The sequence below is a fragment of the Macaca nemestrina genome, chromosome 7, assembly GCF_043159975.1.
Source record: "Macaca nemestrina isolate mMacNem1 chromosome 7, mMacNem.hap1, whole genome shotgun sequence".
NCBI classification, from domain to species: Eukaryota; Metazoa; Chordata; class Mammalia; order Primates; family Cercopithecidae; genus Macaca; species Macaca nemestrina.
Window position 1 is genome coordinate 87,168,861 of NC_092131.1, and position 21,926 is coordinate 87,190,786.

The following is a 21,926-nucleotide window of genomic DNA, read 5'->3' on the forward strand; positions in this document are numbered from 1 at the left end:
AAACATTACATAAAACAAGTTTCACAAAACAATATGTGCAATGTACTCTTAATTCCTGTTTTCTTTTCTTTTTTGGGGACAGAGTCTTGTTCTGTCACTCAGGTTGGAGTACGGTGATGATCTCAGCTCACTGCAACCTCCGCCTCCCAGGTTCAAGCGATTCTCCTGCCTCAGCCTCCCAAGTAGCTGGGATTATAGGCGTTGTATTTTTAGTAGAGATGGGTTTTCACCATATTGGCCAGGCTGGTCTCGAACTCCTGACCTCAGGTGATCCACCTGTCTCAGCCTCCCAAAGTACTGGGATTACAGGCATGAGCCACTGCACCCGGCCTTTAATTTCTGTTTTCTTTCCCACAGTTTTGGTTTGCATTTTTCAAATTTCTGTTGTGATTTACTAATTCAATTTCACATCCACTAATGGGGTGTGACTGAAAGTTTGAAAAACATTGGTCTAGTGGATAATCTTAAGTGTCTAAAGGTCCTAGCAGATAAGATAGGTGACATCCCAGGTATGTAAGGTAATGGGAGCAGTGAAGACTGGACAGCGCAGTCCCAACTAAAGGAATTCAAATACAAATGTTTTTAAAACATGCTGATCTATAGCAAACTGTAAAAGGATTTAAGAAGAAGGCAGTGATCAAATTTATTATGTAGAAACATTTACTATAGTAGATGGAAATGGGGTGGAACAAACCAGTGGCAGGAAGACCAGTTTAGAAATTATATGGCCTGGCCGGGCGCGGTGGCTCAAGCCTGTAATCCCAGCACTTTGGGAGGCCGAGACGGGCGGATCACGAGGTCAGGAGATCGAGACCATCCTGGCTGACACAGTGAAACCCCGTCTCTACTAAAAAATACAAAAAAACTAGCCGGGCGAGGTGGCGGGCGCCTGTAGTCCCAGCTACTCGGGAGGCTGAGGCAGGAGAATGGCGTGAACCCGGGAGGCGGAGCTTGCAGTGAGCCAATATCACGCCACTGCACTCCAGCCTGGGCGGCAGAGCGAGACTCTGTCTCAAAAAAAAAAAAAAAAAAAAAAAAAAAAGAAATTATATGGCCTGGCGCAGTGGCTCATGCCCGTAACCCCAGCACTTTGGGAAGCTGAGGGAGGCAAATCGCCTGAGGTTGGGAGTTCAAGACCAGCCTGACAAACATGAAGAAACCCTGTCTCTACTAAAAATACAAAATTAGCCAGGCGTGGTGGCGCATGCCTGTAATCCCAGTTACTAGGGAGGCTGAGGCAGGAGAATCGCTTGAACCCAGGAGGCAGAGGTTGTGGTGAGCTGAGATCGGTCCATTGCACTCCAGCCTGGGCAACAAGAGCAAGACTCCATCTCAAAAAAAAAAAAAAGAAAGAAAGAAAGTATAGTAATTATAGTAAGGGGGTCGGGCGCAGTGGTTTATGCCCGTAATGCCAACACTTTGGGAGGCCAAGGAGGGTGGATTGCTTGAGTTCAAGAGTTCGAGACCAGCCTGGGCAACATGGTGAAACCCCATCTCTACTAAAAATACAAAAATTAGCTGGCCTGGTGGCAGGTGCCTGTAGTCCCAGCTACTTGGGAGGTTGAGGCAGGAGAATCACTTTAACTTAGGAGGTGGAGGTTGCAGTGAGCCAAGATCGCACCACTGCACTCCAGCCTGGGCAACAGAATGAGACTCTGTCTAAAAAAAAAAAAGAAAGAAAGAAAGATTACAGTAAGGAGAGCATAGTCAATTCACAAGTAGAATGGATAAGACTTAATGACCAGTGAATGTAAGGAAAGAGAGAGTTGATGTCTTTTTAAGAGACAAGATGGGGCCGTGCATGGTGGCTCACGCCTGTAATCCCAGCACTTTGGGACGCTGAGGTGGGCAGATCACAAGGTCAGGAGATCGAGACTGTCCTGGCTAACATGGTGAAACCCCATCTCTACCGAAAATACAAAAAATTAGCCGGGCGTGGTGGTGGGCGCCTGTAGTCCCAGCTACTTGGGAGGCTGAGGCAGGAGAATGGCGTGAACCCAGGAGGCGGAGCTTGCAGTGAGCCAAGATTGCGCCATGGCACTCCAGCCTGGGCGACAGGGCAAGACTCCGTCTCAAAAAAAAAAAAAAAAAGAGACAAGATGGGCCAGGTGCAGTGGCTCACGCCTGCAATCCCAGTACTTTGGGAGGCCAAGGCAGGCAGATCACTTGAGGCCAGGAGTTCGAGACCAGTCTGGCCAACATGGTGAAACACGGTCTCTAGTAAAAATACAAAAATTAGCCAGGCATGGTGGCACACACCTGTAATCCCAGCTACACAGGAAGCTGAGGCAGGAGAATGGCTTGAACCTGGGAGGCGGAGGTTGCAGTGAGCTGAGATCACACCATTGCACTCCAGCCTGGGCAAGAGTGAAGCTCCATCTCGGGAAAAAAAAAAAAAAAAAGACTGGACACATGATAACACAAAGAATGGGTATCAGCTGCCTATACAAACATGCTCAAGAGAGGTCCAAAATTCTGATGTATAAATTTGAAATGAAAATATCTTTTTAGGCCGGGCGCGGTGGCTCACGCCTGTAATCCCAGCACTTTGGGAGGCCGAGGCGGGCGGATCACAAGGTCAGGAGATCGAGACCACGGTGAAACCCCGTCTCTACTAAAAATACAAAAAATTAGCCGGGCGCGGTTGTGGGCGCCTGTAGTCCCAGCTACTCGGGAGGCTGAGGCAGGAGAATGGCGTGAACCCGGGAGGCGGAGCTTGCAGTGAGCCAAGATCGCGCCACTGCACTCCAGCCTGGGCGACAGAGCGAGACTCCGTCTCAAAAAAAAAAAAAAAAAAAAAAAAGAAAATATATTTTTAAAAATCCCCTTTTCAAACACTGTAGATTCAAAATCAATTCTAGTTGTAATCTGGTATACGGGGGTTAAAATACACAACTGACTACTTTAATGCTGGATCCAGAAATAAATACAGTTGTAGCGATAAGATTTCAATCCAGTTTGTGTCTCATCAACTTCATAGTGATAATTATGTATTGAAGATAAAATATATTCACTATTAGGATGATTTCCTTAGAAATAATTAGACCTGAAAAAAAAAATTACTCACTGTCTAGCTCTTGCTCTAGAATATCTCTTCCTGACTCCAGGATCTGCCACAGTTTAAGATACGCATATCCTACTTCTTCACATTCTTTCTTTTCTTCATCCAGAGGATCACTTACCACTGTAAACTTTAAACTAAAAAGAAATTGCATTTAATTCAGCACTGTTGATACTCTTAATGCTTCAAAAATAAAATAAGGGGCCGGGCGCGGTGGCTCACGCCTGTAATCCCAGCACTTTGGGAGGCCGAGGCGGGCGGATCACAAGGTCAGGAGATCGAGACCACGGTGAAACCCCGTCTCTACTAAAAATACAAAAAATTAGCCGGGCGCGGTGGCGGGCGCCTGTAGTCCCAGCTACTCAGGAGGCTGAGGCAGGAGAATGGCGTAAACCCAGGAGGCGGAGCTTGCAGTGAGCCGAGATCGCGCCACTGCACTCCAGCCTGGGCGACAGAGCGAGACTCCGTCTCAAAAAACAAAACAAAAAAACAAAAATAAAATAAGGATAGAAGTAATCATAAACAATACAACGTCTTCTCTGAATCACTTTTCCCTTGCCTCCATTTTACAAAATGACAATAAGCAAAAGTCAGGAATTGGTATAAGTTAAGCAGTAACAGTCCTTTTAGAAGAGGGAACATCATGGGATGTGCCCATGAGTTCAAGACCAGCCTGGGTAACATAGGGACACCCTGTCTCTACAAGAAAATAAAAATAAAAATTAGCCGGGCATGGTGGCACACACCTATAGTCCCAGCTACTTGGAAGGCTGAGGTGAGAAGATCACTTGAGCCCAGGAGGTTGAGGATGCAGTGAGCTGTGATCATGCCACTGCACTTCCACCTGGGTGACAGAGCGAGACCCATCTTTAAAAGAAAAATGTAAAAGGAAAAGAAACCCTGTACTGATTAAGCAGTCACTCCCCATTCTCCTTCCCTAGCTCCTGGGAATCACTAATCTACTTTCTATCCCTCTGGATTTGCCTATTCTTGACTTTTCACATTTTTATTAATTTTTGAAAGCAAATATCAGTAGCTAATACAGAGTGCCAGGAATAGGACTAAAAACTCAAGCTCTTAAAAAGCACAGCTAAATATGATTAAACTGAAACAAAGGAATTACTTTAAAGGGATCCATTCTCAGCCCATTAGGCAATATTCATTTGTAACTATGTTTCTATGCCATTATTGAGAACTTCAACAATGCAAAGGGATAATGCTGACTCCCTCATCCCAATTTTCATAGGAAAGGGTTGATAACTAGCATTCTGATGTGCCAGGCACAATACCAAGTGCTTTATGTAAACTATATTATCTCAATTTTATTCTCACAAGAGCCTGCAAATTAAGTAATGTCAAAAAGATCAAAGAGCTAGTAAGTCTAAGAGTCTGGAATAAAAACAAGGTTGGTGGGATTACAAAACCTGTTCTGTCTGCTAGACCATACTGGCAAAAAGAAAGCCGCAGGTAATACCAATCGAATCTAAAATTGAGTAGAAAATGATTATCACTGTCAGGGAATAAAGGAAGAGAGAGTTCTGGAAATGCTGGGATCAAAAAAAAGCAAAAGCTAAATTTAACATTAGCACAGAAAGGAAAGGATCAAATCACTTTCCATTTCCAAAAGTTCTCTGTAAGCTTATATCTGTTTAGGCCCACAGTGATACTGAACTCAGATTCACTGTTATTTCATCTGGCTCCTTTTTCAGTTCTTTCTGTGACCAACCAAAGACAAAGTAAAAGTAGATTAAACAAATGTATTGGGCCTTTCAAAAAGTGCTTAAAACACTGGGTCGGGCACAGTGGCTCGCGCCTGTGATCCCAGCACTTTGGGAGGCAGGGCAGCAGGACTGCTTCAGCCCCGGAGCTGAAAGACCAGCCTGGGCAACATGGTGAGATCCTCTCTCTAAAACAAACAAACAAAATATTTAAAAATAAGGTAAAATACCAGCTCCACATTATTTCTTATGCACACACATGCAGAGGCGGTATGTATGCCAGATTTCAAAAACAAAAACCATATGCCTATTTAAATTTGAATTTCAGCTAAACAACAAATAACTTTTTTTTTTTTTGAGACGGAGTCTCGCTCTGTCACCCAGGCTGGAGTGCAGTGGCCAGATCTCGGCTCACTGCAAGCTCTGCCTGCCGGGTTTACGCCATTCTCCTGCCTCAGCCTCCCGAGTAGCTGGAACTACAGGCGCCCGCCACCTCGCCCAGCAAGTTTTTTGTATTTTTTAGTAGAGACGGGGTTTCACCATGTTAGCCAGGATGGTCTCGATCTCCTGACCTCGTGATCCGCCCGCCTGGGCCTCCCAAAGTGCTGGGATTACAGGCTTGAGCCACCGCGCCCAGCCATAACTTTTTTTTTTAGAGGCAGAGTCTTGCTTTGTCACCCAGGTTGGAGTGCAGTGGCACGATCTTAGCTCACTGCAACCTCTGCCTCCCAGATTCAAATGATTCTTATGCCTCAGCCTCCTGAGTAGCTAGAATTACCAGCATGTGCCACCAAGCCCAGCTGATTTTTTTTGTTTTTTCAGTAGAGACAGGGTTTCACCATGTTGGCCAGGCTGGTCTCGAACTCCTGGCCTCAAGTGATCCGCCCGCCTTGGCCTCCCAAAGTGCTGGGATGTGAGCCACCGCACCCGACCAAATAATTTTTTTTAGGATAAGTATGTCCCACATTTTATCTGGAAACTCTAAAAGGAGGCCTTCTTCAGATTATTGGAATAATAAGGACAACCGGCTTTCCTAAAACTTGAAAGGAGATCTAAAATTTACTTAGTTATGTCAATATCCAAAAATTCCTGTTGGCCAGGCGTGGTCGCTCACACCTGTAATCCCAACACTTTGGGAGGCTGAGGCAGAAGGATCACCTGAGGTTGGGAGTTCAAGACCAGCCTGGCCAATGTGGCAAAACCCTGTCTCTACTAAAAGAACAAAAATTAGCCAGGCATGGTGGCACACAACTGTAATCCCAGCTACTTGGAAGGCTGAGGCAGGAGAATCACTTGAACCCAGGAGGCGGAGGTTGCAGTGAGCCAAGATTGCACCATTGCACTCCAGCCTGGGCAACAGAGCGAGACTCCATCTCAAGAAAAAAAAAAAAAGAAAAAGAATGTCAACACTTTTTGCTCATTCCATTTGGGCATTGTCAGTATTCAGGTAAACTGTGCTACAAAAAAAGGGCCCATCAGGCTGGCATGGGTGAGAAATGAACATAAGATTATGGGCTGGGCACAGTGGCTCACGCCTGTAATCCCAGCACTCTGGGAGGTCAAGGAGGTCAGATCACTTTAACTCAGGAGTTTGAGACCAGACCACGGGCAACATGGCAAAACCCTATCTCTATACAAACACAAAAAATTAGCCGGTCATGGTGGCACATGCCTATAACCCTAGCTACTTGGGAGGCAGAAGCACAAGAATCCCTTGAGTCTGAGGAGGCGGAGGTTGCAGTGAGCTAAGATCGCGCCACTGCACTCTAGCCTGGATGACAGAGTGAGACCCTGTCTCAAAAATAAATAAATAAATAACCTATAAGATTACATACTTGATTAGGTGGTCACAAACATAAAGTATACTCAAGTACATAGGAAATTCATTAAGAGTAAATTAACTCAAAAAAGTCATTAAAATATTCAGCATCAGCACAAAATCAAACTCAAACTTTTGAATTTCTGTCTCAATATCTCCTTTGTTTCAAAGTGGAAAGCAGATGCTTACTGTCCTTGATCAGGATCTTGTCCAGTCAGCACGTCAAACAGAAACTGCCTTCGGTCTTGCTGCTCCTGTGGGTCCAGGTCTATTACTATATTAAGGGTCAGAGAAAAAAGCAAAGAATCATATACTATTGCAGTGTGAGCCTCAAGACTTTCATAAGTGATATTCATGGTAGTTTTCATGAAAAGATTAGACTCCTTGCCTGGATCTAGAATAACATGGACCAACTGCTTTGAAAATCATTTGTGTGTGTGTGTGTGTGACAGATTCTTACTGTGTCAGGCTGGAGTGCAGTGGCGTGATCTCGGTTCACTGCAGTCTCCACCTCCCAAGTTCAAGCGATTCTCTTGCCTCAGCCTCCCGAGTAGTTGGGATTACAGGTGCACCCCACCACGCCCAGCTAATTTTTGTATTTTCAGTACAGACAGGGTTTCATCATGTTGGCTAGGCTGGTCTCCAACTCCTGACCTCAAGTAATCTGCCTGCCTTGGCTTCCCAAAGTGCTGGGATTACAGGCATGAGCCACTGCACCCAGGCTCCTTTGAAATTCTGAATGAAAAAGATTTCCACACTTGAATCAAATATGAGGGTAGGAAAAAAAAAGATTTCATGCATGACTTTCTCAAATTTTCACTTATGATATGCTCTTTCTTTAAAAACTACTGAAAATATGATCCATTAAAATAAGAAAATAAATCAGAGGATGACCAGGAGATAGTAAATCTGGTATAGGAGAGAATTTGATCATATTCTCCATGAGCAGCAGTGATAACGGAACAGTGGGCTAGAGCAGAACAAGAGGATAGAGAGAGGTCTTCAGGGAAAAAATGGATGAGTACATAATGGGACAGGTTTATTTGAAAATTTGGGGCCGGGCGCGATGGCTCAAGCCTGTAATCCCAGCACTTTGGGAGGCCGAGACAGGCGGATCATGAGGTCAGGAGATCGAGACCATCCTGGCTAACACGGTGAAACCCCGTCTCTACTAAAAAATACTAAAAACTAGCCGGGCGAGGTGGCGGGCGCCTGTAGTCCCAGCTACTCGGGAGGCTGAGGCAGGAGAATGGCGTAAACCCGGGAGGCGGAGCTTGCAGTGAGCTGAGATCCGGCCACTGCACTCCAGCCTGGGTGACAGAGTGAGACTCTGTCTCAAAAAAAAAAAAAAAAAAAAGAAAAAAAATTTGGGAAAGCTGTTGGAGGACAGGAAAATAATTACAATATGTATAATGAAAATCAGGCAAATGAAAAATTGCCTCAAAAAATACGTGAAAAGAAATACAATCATTGCATACTACTTGGTTCTACAAGACTTAATATTTACATATCCGTAATAACAGAACCAATTTAAATTGATTTAAATGAAAATTATGATACAATTATATGGGAAGGAAGGGACATGAGTGTAGTGCAAAAGAGCTAACTTTTAAGGTCCAAGATAGGAAGTCTAAAGCCAGTGAATCAGGAAATTGCAATAGAAATGTTATTCAGAGCCGGGCGCGGTGGCTCTCACCTGTAATCCCAGCACTTTGGGAGGCCGAGGCGGGCGGATCACAAGGTCAGGAGATCGAGACCACGGTGAAACCCGGTCTCTACTAAAAATACAAAAAATTAGCCGGGCACGGTGGCGGGTGCCTGTAGTCCCAGCCACTCAGGAGGCTGAGGCAAGAGAATGGCGTGAACCCGAGAAGCGGAGCTTGCAGTGAGCCGAGATCTCGCCACTGCACTCCATCCTGGGCGACAGAGCGAGACTCCGTCTCAAAAAAAAAAAAAAAAAAAAGAAATGTTACTCAGAAGCCAGGTATGGTGGCTCATGCCTGTAATTCCAGCTACTCAGGAGGCTGAGGCAGGAGGATCATTTGAGTCCAGGAGTTTGAAACCAGCCTGAGCAACATGTTCAGACTCCATCTCAAAAAAAAAAAAAAAAAAAGGAAAAGAGGGAGAACAAAAATCAATACTCAGAAATATGATGGAGGTAAATAACAGAAGAAATGGCTGAGATAGGATGGGCTTGGTGGCTCATGCCTATAATCCCAGCACTTCGGGAGTCCAAGGCAGGCAGATCACTTGAGGTCAGGAGTTTAGAGACCAGCCTGGTCAAAATGGTGAAACCCTGCCTCTACTAAAAATACAAAAAACTAGCCAGGCACAGTGGTGTGCACCTGTAATCCCAGCTACTTGGGAGACTGAGGCACGTGAATCGCTTGAACCTGGGAGTCAGAGATGGCAGTGAGCCAAGATCACATCACTGTATTCTAGCCTGGGCAACAGAGAGAGACTCCATCTCAAAAAGTAAAAATAAATATAACTGAAATATGGAAAGCGGTGGATTGAGGAAGGGTGGAAACAGGGGAAGTGATTTGTGAAGAGGTGGAACAAAGGACTGCTAAATGTAAAATGTTTAGCCCCATTTGATGTTTTTAAACCATATGCACACAGTACTTTGAAAAATAAAATAATAAAATGAAATGGTTGGATTCACCCCACAAAAATCCAGAGTAATTCTGACCCTCAGTCTCAATGTTCATCAGACCTCCTCACCCCAGTAACCACACAGGATGCCTCACCCTTGCTAAAGTGAAAGTAGACTTCTTCTCCTGCCCTAGGCTTCCTTAGGGATACTGGAGTCTCTGTCTCCGACAAGGGTAGGTCGTAGAATTTGTACTCCACGTACACCTGTTTTATGTTCTCATCAGACATTACTTCTGCCTCTGGGTAGAAGGCCAGGGAGACAATTTCAATGCACATCTTCTCTGAATCCTGATAAGGAAAATTTAGTTTATTTAGTTCCTAAAGGTTAGTGAGGCTCCAAGTGCTTATACTCCATCCAATTAACACAGTACAGTACTCTCTAGAAATCAACCATAGGCATAATCTATCTACTATATTATTCCCTGAGAATCCTTTTATAGGTAAAACTGGCATCAAAAGACAACTTGACTTAATTGCCATAGCTAATCGATAGGAAATTTATAAAGAGAACCCAGTTCTTCTCTCTCACAGTCCAGTGGATCATTTCTGCAGGCCAGTCTTTCTCAGTCATCTCCACATATAGAAAGAATTTGTAAAATGTCTGATTTGGAGGGGTGGGGAGGGTGGATAATGGGAGGTTGTCTGGTAGGAACAATGTGCATTGCTCCAGGCTTCACCACAGTGGAATATATCAATGCAGCAACATTGCACTTGTACCCAATGATTATATACAAATAATACATTTCTAAACAGATAGCTATTTTTCAACTTTTTTTTTTTTCTTCTTCTTCTTCTTCTTTTTTTTTTTTTTTTAGATAGAGTTTTGCTTTGTTGCCCAGGCTGGAGGGCAGTGGTGTGATCACGGCTCACTGCAGCTTTGACATCCCGAGCTCAAGCAGTCTTCCCACCTTAGTCACCCAAGCAGCTAGGACCACAGGTACACCACCACATGGGGACAATTATTTTCATTTTTTTTTTTTTTTTTTTGAGACGGAGTCTCGCTCTGTCGCCCAGGCTGGAGTGCAGTGGCCAGATCTCAGCTCACTGCAAGCTCCGCCTCCCGGGTTCCCGCCATTCTCCTGCCTCAGCCTCCCGAGTAGCTGGGACCACAGGCGCCGCCACCTCGCCCGGCTAATTTTTTGTGTTTTTAGTAGAGACGGGGTTTCGCCGTGTTAGCCAGGATGGTCTCAATCTCCTGACCTAGTGATCCGCCCGTCTCGGCCTCCCAAAGTGCTGGGATTACAGGCTTGAGCCACCGCGCCCGGCCTATTTTCATTTTTTTAATAAAGATACGGTCGGCCGGGCGCAGTGGCTGAAGTCTGTAATCCCAGCACTTTGGGAGGCCGAGACGGGCAGATCGCGAGGTCAGGAGATCGAGACCATCCTGAGCTAACACGGTGAAACCCCGTCTCTACTAAAAAATACGAAAAACTAGCCAGGCGAGGTGGCAGGCGCCTGTAGTCCCAGGTACTCGGGAGACTGAGGCAGGAGAATGGCGTGAACCCGGGAGGCGGAGCTTGCAGTAAGCTGAGATCCGTTCACTGCACTCCAGCCTGGGCAACAGCGAGACTCCGTCTCAAAAAAAAAAAAAAAAAAAAAAATAGAGATATGGTCTTGCTATGTTGCCCAAGATGGTCTAGAACTCCTGGGCTCAAGCAATCTGTCCACCTCGGCCTCCCAAAGTGGCTGAGATTAGAGGCATGAGCCACTGCAACTGGCCACAACTTTCTTAATGAAAACCAATCTAGGCCGGGCGCGGTGGCTCATGCCTGTAATTCCAGCACTTTGGGAGGCCGAGGCGGGCAGATCACCAGGTCAGAAGATTAAGACCATCGTTACTAACACAGTGAAACCCTGCCTGTACTAAAAATACAAAAAATTAGCCGGGCGTGGTGGCGGGCGCCTGTAGTCCCAGCTACTCGGGAGGCTGAGGCAGGAGAATGGCGTGAAACCAGGAGGCAGAGCTTGTAGTGAGCCGAGATTGGGCCACTGCACTCCAGCCTGGGCGACAGGGCAAGACACCGTCTCAAAAAAAAGACAAAAAAAAAAAGAAAACCAATCTAGTATTTTCCTGAGGTTAGGACCTAAAAGACCTCCTGACTGATACTGGAGATTCACTAGCTGCTTCAGCCACTATAGCAAAGAGCTGCCCAGGGCTTCCCAAGCCCACCCAAGTGCATGCCACTGAGGAGGCCACCAGACCTCCCTGCCCTCCCACAGGAACTCCAATATTTTCAATCCCACTTCAGAGTCGCTGCCATCACCCTGTTCTCTCTTTTGATTTTCCCTGTGTGCATGTTGGCATCAGGGATACCAGGAGGAGGTTTCCAGAAGTACACCAAGGCCAACAGAAGTCTCCTCCTTCCACAGTGTGGCAGGCAAGTCAGCATCGTGACACCAGTAATGAATCAATCCAGGATGGTTCCCTACCAGCCGTAGCTCTCACCCCGGCATCTATGAGTGACCTCCTGTATGCTTCTCTTCGCTAGCCAATGCCCTTATTTCTCCAAAGACCTGCTCTTACCCCGTCTTTTCTTCTTTTAGAAAGCTGGTGGAGCTCCTGTAGCTGCCCCTGAGAAATTCAGCAGGCAAGATCTCTCAATGATTCTGCATCAGAATCATCTGGGGTGCTTCTTTAAAATGAAGATATTTAGCGGGGCGCAGTAGCTCACACCTGTAATACCAGCACTTTAGGAAGCTGAGGCGGAAAAATCACCTGAGGTCAGGAGTTCGAAACCAGCCTGGCCAACATGGTGAAACCCCATCTCCACTAAAAATACAAAAATCAGCCAGGCATGGTGGCTCATGCCTGTAGTCCTAGCTACTCAGGAGGCTGACATATGAGAATCGCTTGAACCTAGGAGGCGGAGGTTGCAGTGCCACTGCACTCCAGACTGGGCAACAGCGTGCGACTGGGTCTCAAAAAAAAATAAAAAAACCATATTTGACGTTTTCCTCTTTTTTTTTTTTTTTTTTTTGAGACAGAGTCTTGCTCTGTCACCCAGGCTGGAGTGCAGTGGCCGGATCTCAGCTCACTGCAAGCTCCGCCTCCCGGGTTCACGCCATTCTCCTGCCTCAGCCTCCCGAGTAGCTGGGACTACAGGCACCCGCCACCGTGCCCGGCTAGTTTTTTGTATTTTTTAGTAGAGACGGGGTTTCACCGTGTTAGCCAGGATGGTCTCGATCTCCTGACCTCGTGATCCGCCCGTCTCGGCCTCCCAAAGTGCTGGGATTACAGGCTTGAGCCACTGCGCCCGGCCGACGTTTTCCTCTTAATAACCCTTCTACAACATCCAATTCTCCCACACATTAAGAAAACCATTGACTATACAGTGTTTTCAAAAATCTGAATTTTTTGACACTTTGATGGGTCAGATTAGAGGGTTTCACTAGCTTTTTTAAAAAGAAACAATAGGTAAGGATAGACAGGATTAGCCAGTATATAGTGGAACAGGAGAACGCATGGCAAATGTTAATAGTAAGCCTGGTTTCTTGAAACTTTGTTTTTTTTGTTTTTTTTTTTTTGAGACGGAGTCTCACTCTGTCGCCCAGGCTGGAGTGCAGTGGCCGAATCTCAGCTCATTGCAAGCTCCGCCTCCCAGGTTTACGCCATTCTCCTGCCTCAGTCTCCCGAGTAGCTGGGACTACAGGCGCCCGCCACCTCGCCCGGCTAGTTTTTTGTATTTTTAGTAGAGACGAGGTTTCACCGTGTTAACCAGGATGGTCTCGATCTCCTGACCTCGTGATTCGCCCGTCTCGGCCTCCCAAAGTGCTGGGATTACAGGCTTGAGCCACCGCGCCCGGCCGTTATAATTTTTTAAGCCCTGAAAAAATATACCCCAAAATTCACAACAATGGTTTTCTTGGGGGAATGGGGTGCAAAGACAGCAGGGGATTAAGGATAATGGTCAATCTAAGTGATTCAGCTTTATTTGTAATATTCTAGTATTTTGCAAAAAAAAAAAAGTATTTCACCATCTTGAGTTGTTTAATTTAAAATTTTTGAATTCAGGCCGGGCGCGGTGGCTCAAGCCTGTAATCCCAGCACTTTGGGAGGCCGAGACGGGCGGATCACTAGGTCAGGAGATCGAGACCATCCTGGCTAACACGGTGAAACCCCGTCTCTACTAAAAAATACAAAAAACTAGCCGGGCGAGGTGGCGGGCGCCTGTAGTCCCAGCTACTCAGGAGGCTGAGACAGGAGAATGGCCCGAACCCGGGAGGCGGAGCTTGCAGTGAGCTGAGATCCGGCCACTGCACTCCAGCCTGGGCGACAGAGCGAGACTCTGTCTCAAAAAAAAAATAAATAAATAAATAAATAAATAAATTTTTGAATTCACTAAAAATCCTGGAACAAAAAAAAAATGTATTCTAAACCTTACTTGTGTAGTCCAGTTTAAATTTTTTTTTTTTAAGACAGAGTCTTAGTCTGTCACCCAGGCTGGAGTGCAGTGGCGTGATCTCGGCTCACGGCAACCTTCACCCCCTGAGTTCAAGTGATTCTCATGCCTCAGCCTCCTGAGTAGTTGGGGTTACTGGCATGTGCCACCACATCTGACTAATATTTTTATATTTTTAGTAGAGACCGGGTTTCACCATGTTGGCCAGGCTGTTCTCAAACCCCTGACCTCCAGTGATCCACCCGCCTCAGCCTCCCAAAGTGCTAGGATTACAGGTGTGAGCCACTGTGCCTGGCTAGTTAAAGAAAAAAAACAAATTTTTTGAGATGGAGTCTTGCTCTTTTGCCCAGGCTGGAGTGCAGTGATGCGATCTTGGCTCACTGCAAACTCCACCTCCTGGGCTCAAGCGATTCTCCTGCCTCAGCCTCCGGAGTAGCTGGGATTACAGGCACCCGCCATCATGCCCAGCTAATTTTTGTATTTCTGTACACAGGATTTCTCCATGTTGGCCAGGCTTGTCTCAAACTCCTGACCTCAGGTGATCCGCCCACCTCGGCCTCCCAAAGTGATGGGATTACAGGCATGAGCCCCCACGCCCAGCAAATTTTTTAAACTTGCTAATAATCCTGGGACAATAATCAGAAGTCCATATTCATGCAGACTACATCAAGTTTATTCTGGTAACAATGGCGAAATGGGAGGATGAATAAGATTAAAATTTGATCCAAGTATACACAGATGTTTCATTCATTCTTATTAGGTTGGACTATACAGAACTGACAATTGTCAACCATTTTTTATCTATAAGTATGACAATATGTGGTTCAATCTAATATTTTTTGTTGGATTCAGAATCCTTTCTTTACATGAGCTAATTCCATTATGTAATTTTATTGGGACTGAACAGCAAAAAAAAGCATGCAATTAGTAATATTAACCATTGAAATATGTATCAACTCATTTGAACTTGCTGGCAGAAACCCTCAAGGATTAGTGCCAGGTAACACCCTTTGGCTTATTAGCTTCAGATGTGCTATCTAATTTGGCTCAGGGGCAGGGCTGCTAAAACGTACTACCCGGCATACATAAGGGTCAGGAAATCTCTGACACCTGAAATTAACACCATAAGAGAAAAAATTTCGATATTCACTATTGCTAAAGAAACAGTAATCTAAGGCCGTAGAGCAAATGAAAATGATTGCTCCCTCTTAGTTAGTAACTGTTTTTTTGTTTGTTTGTTTGTTTGTTTGTTTTTGGTTTTTTTTGAGACGGAGTCTCGCTCAGTCGTCCAGGCTGGAGTGCAGTGGCGCAATCTTGGCTCACTGCAAGCTCCGCCTCCCGGGTTCACGCCATTCTCCTGCCTCAGCCTCCCGAGTAGCTGGGACTACAGGCGCCCGCCACCACGCCCGGCTAATTTTTTTGTATTTTTAGTAGAGACGGGTTTTCACCGTGTTCGCCAGGATGGTCTTGATCTCCTGACCTCGTGATCCGCCCACCTCGGCCTCCCAAAGTGCTGGAATTACAGGCGTGAGCCACCGCGCCCGGCGTTAGTAACTGTTAAGAAGAGGGAGGCCTGGTGTGGTGGCTCACGCCTGTAATCCCAGCACTTTGGGAGGCCGAGGCGTGCAGATCACGAGGTCAGGAGATTGAGACCATCCTGGCTAACACGGTGAAACCCCGTCTCTACTAAAAATACAAAAAATTAGCCAGGCATGGTGGCACATGCCTGTAGTCCCAGCTACTCAGAGGGTGAGACAGGAGAATGGCGTGAACCTGGGAGGCGGAGCTTGCAGTGAGTGGAGATCCCACCACTGCACTCCAGCCTGGGCAACAGAGCGAGGTCTCAAAACAAACAAACAAAAAAATTAGCTGGAGGTGACAGCATGTGTCTGTAGTCCCAGCTACTTGAGAAGCTGAGGCAGGAGAGTCACTTGAACCCGGGAAGCGGAGGTTACAGTGAGCCAAGATAGTGCCACTGCACTCCAACCTGGGTGACAGAGCGAGACTGTGTCTTAAAAAAAAAAAAAAAAAAAAAAGTTTAACTTAGACCAGGCACAGTGGCTTATACCTGTAAATCCCAGCACTTTGGGAGGCGGAGATGGGTGGATCACCTGAGGTTGGGAGTTTGAGACCAGCCTGGACAACATGGTGAAACTCCGTCTCTACTAAAAACACAAAAATTAGCTGGTTGTGGTGATGCACACCTGTGGTCCCAGCTACTCGGAAGCCTGAGGCAGGAGAATCTCTTGAACCTGGGAGGCAGAGGTTGCAGTGAGCCGAGATTGTGCCACTGCGCGCACTCCAGCCTACACGACAGAAACAGGCCTCCATCTCAAAAAAAAAAAAAAAAAAAAAAAAATGCTTAACATTGAGAACTCCAATAGGTCAGAGAAACGAGACTACTCTTATCATCACACTCATCATCACTATCATTTGGGACTTAATTTGTCTGAGGCACTGTATTAAACCCTTATTTTAATCTTGCCACATCACCATCAGATGGGTATATTACTACTTACATTTTACAGATAAGGAGACAGGCCTAATAGAGGTTAAATAACTCTCCCAAAGCTGTATGACTAGTAAGTAGCAGAGCTGGGACCTAAATCACTGTCTCAGCCAAATTTCTATGCTCTAAAACATTACACTGTACTTCATCTCCATTCATCCCGGCTGACCCCAGGCAGAGGAGTGACAGAACTCAAGTATTGACTCTGAGCTTTCAACCCCCTCTATCTTTCATGCCTAGACATTTTGGAATACAACAATAATTTAATATATATGTGCCCATGTTATAAGTTTAACTTGATAATAACACTGATTTTTTGCTTAAGTAGGTTCCTTTTGCATATTTAATTTCTCAAGTAACACTTTGGGGCACACAAAGAAGTTTCCTAAAAGGATATCTTATTTAGGAGTCTTCAATTTAGGTACTTTTTAAAATGGAATCTGGCTGGCTTGTTACAGTTCAAGATCAGTTTGCTGATCAGCTGGCTGCTTTTTTGGTTACTTAAGAGGTGGCACAGTTTAAAAACCTCAACTGGAGTTTCAGCTCTTTCACTAAATAATCCTGTACACATCATTTAGTCTTCTTTTATCTAATTCCGACATTCTGTGGCTCCTACCTGTATTACAAACACTTCTCAGTATATTAACTACATAATATCTAAAAAATATATGATAGATAAAAGTTCAGACAAAGAGAAACGCAACTGGTTTTGCTGTTGCTGTTGTTTTTGAGACGGGGTATCTCTCTGTCACCTAGGCTACAGTGCAGTGGCAAGATCATGGCTCACCACAGCCTCAAACTCTCAGGCTCAAAGAATCCTCTCACCTCAGCCTCCCAAATACTTAGGACTACAGATGTGAGCCACCGCGCCTAGCTAGTTTTTAAATTTTATGTAGAGACAGTTGTCTTGCTATGTTGCTCAGGCTTGTCTTGAATTCCCGGCCTTAAGCAATCCGCCTGCCTCAGTCTCCCAAAGTGCTGGGATTACAGGTGTGAACCACCACACCTTGGCTGAAATTGAACTATGTGTTATAGTCAATGTTTAAGTCTACTGACTTTGAGTTGTTTCTCCTCACTCCAATATCCTTCATTTTCCTGCAATTCTTCAGCACAAATTCCAGCTTTCAAGGAAGAGTTTTCCAACCTCTACAAAAGCAACCATAAATTCCCTTTTCTGATTTCTTACAACAAACTTTATATTACATAATCTATCTCCTTGGTTTTAGGTCATCCTACATTCTTATTTAATGTTTCTAATGAAGTTCATAATCATCAATTTGCTCTGAATCTTTTATTTAGTCACTCACTCAACAAATATTAATTGAGAACCTACAAATGTGCCAGGCAGCAGTGACTTAAGACTAATTGTTTTCTACCCATTTGTAACCCACAAGGTTAGAACACAATGATTATTGAATATATCTGGATATTTATTAATATATGTGTGTCTCTTAAATTAGTTCTGAAAGAGCTTTGAGGCTGAACTGTTTAACAGATAATTACGGGTTGAGTAAAAAACAGCAGAAATGGAAAGATCTCCATGAGCCCTCCCATGAAGAATCCCGTCCTCTCTTCCAGACTCCATCTCCCAAAGCAAACCTGTTCTCCTTAGATGGACTTAAAGACAGGGGTACCATTCAGGCTGGGCATGAATTACAGGACACAATGGAGGATATGGGAGTAAGAACAGGCAAAGGATCCAGATAGGAGAGTATTGATGCAAGTCATCATTTACACTATCTCAAGAAAATGATCCATTTATCTGACTGTACCAGCTGACCTTCGTTCACATGAAACATAAATTTAACTAAACAATTTGCATTTTCCATCAGCTTCATTAAAACTGGATTGACCTTTTGACCCTTACTTGTGTGGCCACTAAGCACACTGTCATTATTGCTTTTTTTTTTTTTTTTTTTGGAGACAGAGTTTTGCTCTTGTTGCCTAGGCTGGAGTGCAATGGCGCGATCTCAGCTCACTGCAACCTCTGCCTCTCGGGTTCAAGCGATTCTCCTGCCTCAGCCTCCTGAGTAGCTGGGATTACAGGGATGCGCCACCACGCCTGGCTAATTTTTTTTGTATTTCTAGTAGAGATGAGGTTTATCCATGTTGGTCAAGCTGGTCTCGAACTCCCGACCTTAGGTGATCTGCCCACCTCGGCCTCCCAAGGTGCTGGGATTACAGGCATGAGCCACCATGCCTGGTCACTGTCATTATTTATAGTCTTATCTCATATGCAATGATTACACCAGTGTACTTACTGCCTTATATTTCTGAGACATGGGTGGCACTATGACGTCATCACTATCTGTAGTTTGTGCTTCACTGACTTCTGAACCTTGTTCAGAGGATTCTTTATCTGCTAGAGAAGAGGTTGCAGTTATAGAACTGTTTCAAAGCACTCTAGCCCAAGAAAAGACCCAGCACACACATCTCCAATCCACTGTCTGGTCACTAGTTCCAAGTGTCTAGATTTTGTCTTCACTTACTAAGAATCAAACCCTCTTTTTCAAAGGTACACTTATTCAGAAGCTTGCTAAACATACAGGATTCACTTCTCAAAAAAAGAAAGGGAAAGAAGGAAAAACAGAAAGGAAGGAAGGCAGGAAGGAAGGGTGAGAGTAAGGGAGGAAGAAGGAAGTCCTTTTGCGGGGGTTGAAGAAAATGGCCAAGCTTGAGGTAGAGCAGTGCAACTGGGTGGGGCAGAGTGTATTTTCCAAAGATGGCCTCTCTGGCCGGGCGCGGTGGCTCACACCTGTAATCCCAGCACTTCGGGAGGCCGAGGCAGGTGATCACCTGAGGTCAGGAGTTTTAGACCAGCCTGGCCAACATGGCGAAGCCCCATCTCTACTAAAAATGCAAAATTAGCCTGGCTTGGTGGCGCACTCCTGTGGTCCTAGCTACTCAGGAGGCTGAGGCAGGAGAGTTGCTTGAATCCAGGAGGCAGAGGTTGCAGTGAGCCGAGATCGAGCCACTGCACTCCAGCCTGGGCGACAAGAGACTCTGTCTCAAAAAAAAAAAAAGATAGCCTCAAATGATCTCTCCCATCCCACATGCTCTCCTCACAATGCAACTGACCTTAACACTGCTCCTATTGAGTGCTGGGGTCTTTGTCCCCTCCCCTTCAACTAAGGTGGATCTTTTGGACTGTCTCAACTGAAAGAGTATGGTAGGAGTGATGCTATGTGACTTCTAAGGCCAGAACACAAAAATGCCATGGACTTGCACCTGGCTCTCTTGGAACTCAGCTACCAACCTGTGAGGAAGCCCAAGCAACTGCTGACAGCCAGGAGCACCTGATCAGCGAGTAGGGTGAGCCATCTTGCAAGTTAAACCCATCAGCCCCCTAGCTGAGCTACCCCATCTCACGCCACATTGAGAGAGGAGAAATGAGCCTTCTTCATGAGACCTACCTAACATGGAGAGTAGTGAGCCAAAGAAATGATCATTGTTGTTTTAAGTCACTAAGTTTTGGAGTAGATTGTTACACAGCATTAGATAACTGGACAGCAAGCTGTGCCTCTTCTGTAAAATTTCAAAATCTTGGGTTGTCCGTTTCACTGAGGTCTCAAAGGGAACAGGTCTGAGGGGCAGCAAAAGGAAAGGCTGCTAAAGGACACAAGGCTTTGTCTACATATGTGGAAATGGCCTCAAAATCAGGCCCTTTTCATTTCTTGATGGCCTTTACCTAATACCCTTAGATCTTTGTCTAAAATATTAATAAGCTTCTTTTTCAACAACTACAGCATCCTGCCTCTGATAGCTCCACTCAGACGTCTGAAACCAGGCAGATTTTAGCTTCTTGCGAGTACTAACTAGTGGTTTTGATTTTTTTTTTTTTTTTTTTTGAGATGGAGTATTGCTCTTGTTGCCCAGGCTGGAGTACATGATGGTCTCGGCTCACTGCAACTTCTGCCTCCCAGGTTCAAGCGATTCTCCTGCCTCAGCTTCCCAGGTAGATGGGGTTACCAGCACCTGCCACCACACCTGGCTAATTTTTGCATTTTTAGTAGAGGCAGGGTTTCACCATGTTGGCCAGGCTAGTCTCAAACTCCTGACCTCAGGTGATCTGCCCGTCTCTGCCTCCCAAACTGCTGGGATTACAGGTGTAAGCCACCGCGCCTGGCCAGTCTTGATCTTTTGAAATTCATGGAGAACAGCGATATTAAAACAATAACTAACAATTAGGCTTCCACAGAAATAGTCTTCTTTTATTATTTATGACTATAAATAGATGACCATATAGTACATGAGGTTTAGATTACCTTCTGGTCTGTCTGCAAATCATAAGAATGGAATTGTTCTCTTATAACCAGGATTTCTTGCCAGTCATGTAAATTTGGCTCTGGGAAACTTTGGGCTTGGTTATTCTTGTTAACCTTCGTTACACTGAGTAAATTTTGATGGAAAAATGGGATTATGCAATCAATAGAAAAATTATCCTTCTCATGAGAAAAATCATTTATGCTCTTCCCATTTAAGAAGTTATTCCGAATACATTCAAAAGCATAAAAATTATGCTTTTAGCTCTTCCCATTTAAGTTATGCCAAATACATTCAAAAGCTTAAAAATTATACTTTTAGGCCAGGTGTGGTGGCTCACACCTGTAATCCCAGCACTTTGGGAGGCTGAGGCGGGTGGATCACTTGAGGCCAGGAATTTGAGACCAGCCTGGACAACATGATGAAACCTAGTCTCTACTAAAAATACAAATATTAGCCGGGCATGCTGGGGCACACCTGTAGTCCCAGCTACTCTGGAGGCTGAGGCAGGAGACTCACTCGAACCTGGGAGGCAGAGATTGCAGTGAGCTGAGATTGTGCCACTGCACTCCAGCCTGAGCAACAGAGAGAGACTTCATCTAAAAAAAAATAATAATTTTATATATATATACACACACACATATATATTATATACATAAAATACTTCTAGAGATTTAGAAAAAAAGCTTTTTTTAAGTAGTAAAGACTCCCTTTTCACAATATTTTCATATCTGCCTTTATATTTTTCCTCTCATTATTACATTTTTCAAGCACATAGAAAAACCTATGAAATATAAATGTTCAGCTTATTAAATTGTTGTAAAATGAACATCTCTATCACAACTCAGCCAAGAAATAGAACGTTGGTAGCACTCCAGATGCCCAAAGCGTGTCCTTTCCTGATAACCATCTTCCCCTTCTCCTAGGAGTAACCACTATTCTGACCACTGTCAGAACTAGAGGATGGCATTTGAGGCACGGACCTTAGGCATAAAATTTGAAGGGGTGCCAAAAACTCAATAATCAAGACAAACACTGACTTGTTTTTTGTTTTTTATATTGAGACAGAGTCTTGCTCTGTTGCCCAGGCTGGACTGTAGTGGTGTAATCTCAGCTCACTGCAACCTCTGCCTCCGGGGTTTAAGCAATTGTCCTGCCTCAGCCTCCCCAGTAGCTGGGATTACAGGCAGATGCTACCACACCCAGCTAATTTTTTGTATTTTTAGTAGAGATGGGGTTTCATCATGTTGGCCAAGCTAGTCTCAAACTCCCGACCTCAGGTGATCTACCCGTCTACTCCTCTCAAAGTGCTGGGATTACAGGTGTGAGCCACTGCGCCTAGCCAACAAACAGTTTTAATGAGAAAATCAAAACTAGGTTGGGTGCGGTGGCTCACACTTGTAATCCCAGCACTTTGGGAGGCCGAGGTGGGCGGATCACCTAAGGTCAGGAGTTCGAGACTAGCCTGACCAACATGGAGTAACCCCATCTCTACTAAAAA

General features: G+C 45.1%; 1 protein-coding gene across 8 annotated transcripts in view; it reads right to left on the bottom strand.

Moving 5' to 3' along the window:
- The window catches only part of LOC105496622 (RPGR interacting protein 1), a 38,079-nt gene that overhangs the window by 2,710 nt on the left and 13,443 nt on the right, over positions 1 to 21,926 (bottom strand). For 5 of the 8 annotated variants that reach the window (XM_071100486.1, XM_071100483.1, XM_071100487.1 and 2 more), the window contains 4 exons: positions 18,424 to 18,524; positions 9,349 to 9,541; positions 6,788 to 6,872; positions 3,068 to 3,198 (listed from right to left, as the gene is read on the bottom strand). In XM_071100486.1, the coding sequence (XP_070956587.1) occupies positions 3,068 to 3,198; positions 6,788 to 6,872; positions 9,349 to 9,541; positions 18,424 to 18,524 (510 nt within the window). The remainder of the gene's footprint in view (positions 1 to 3,067; positions 3,199 to 6,787; positions 6,873 to 9,348; positions 9,542 to 18,423; positions 18,525 to 21,926) is intronic. The other 3 variants (XM_071100485.1, XM_071100491.1, XM_071100489.1) reach the window with 1 other exon arrangement.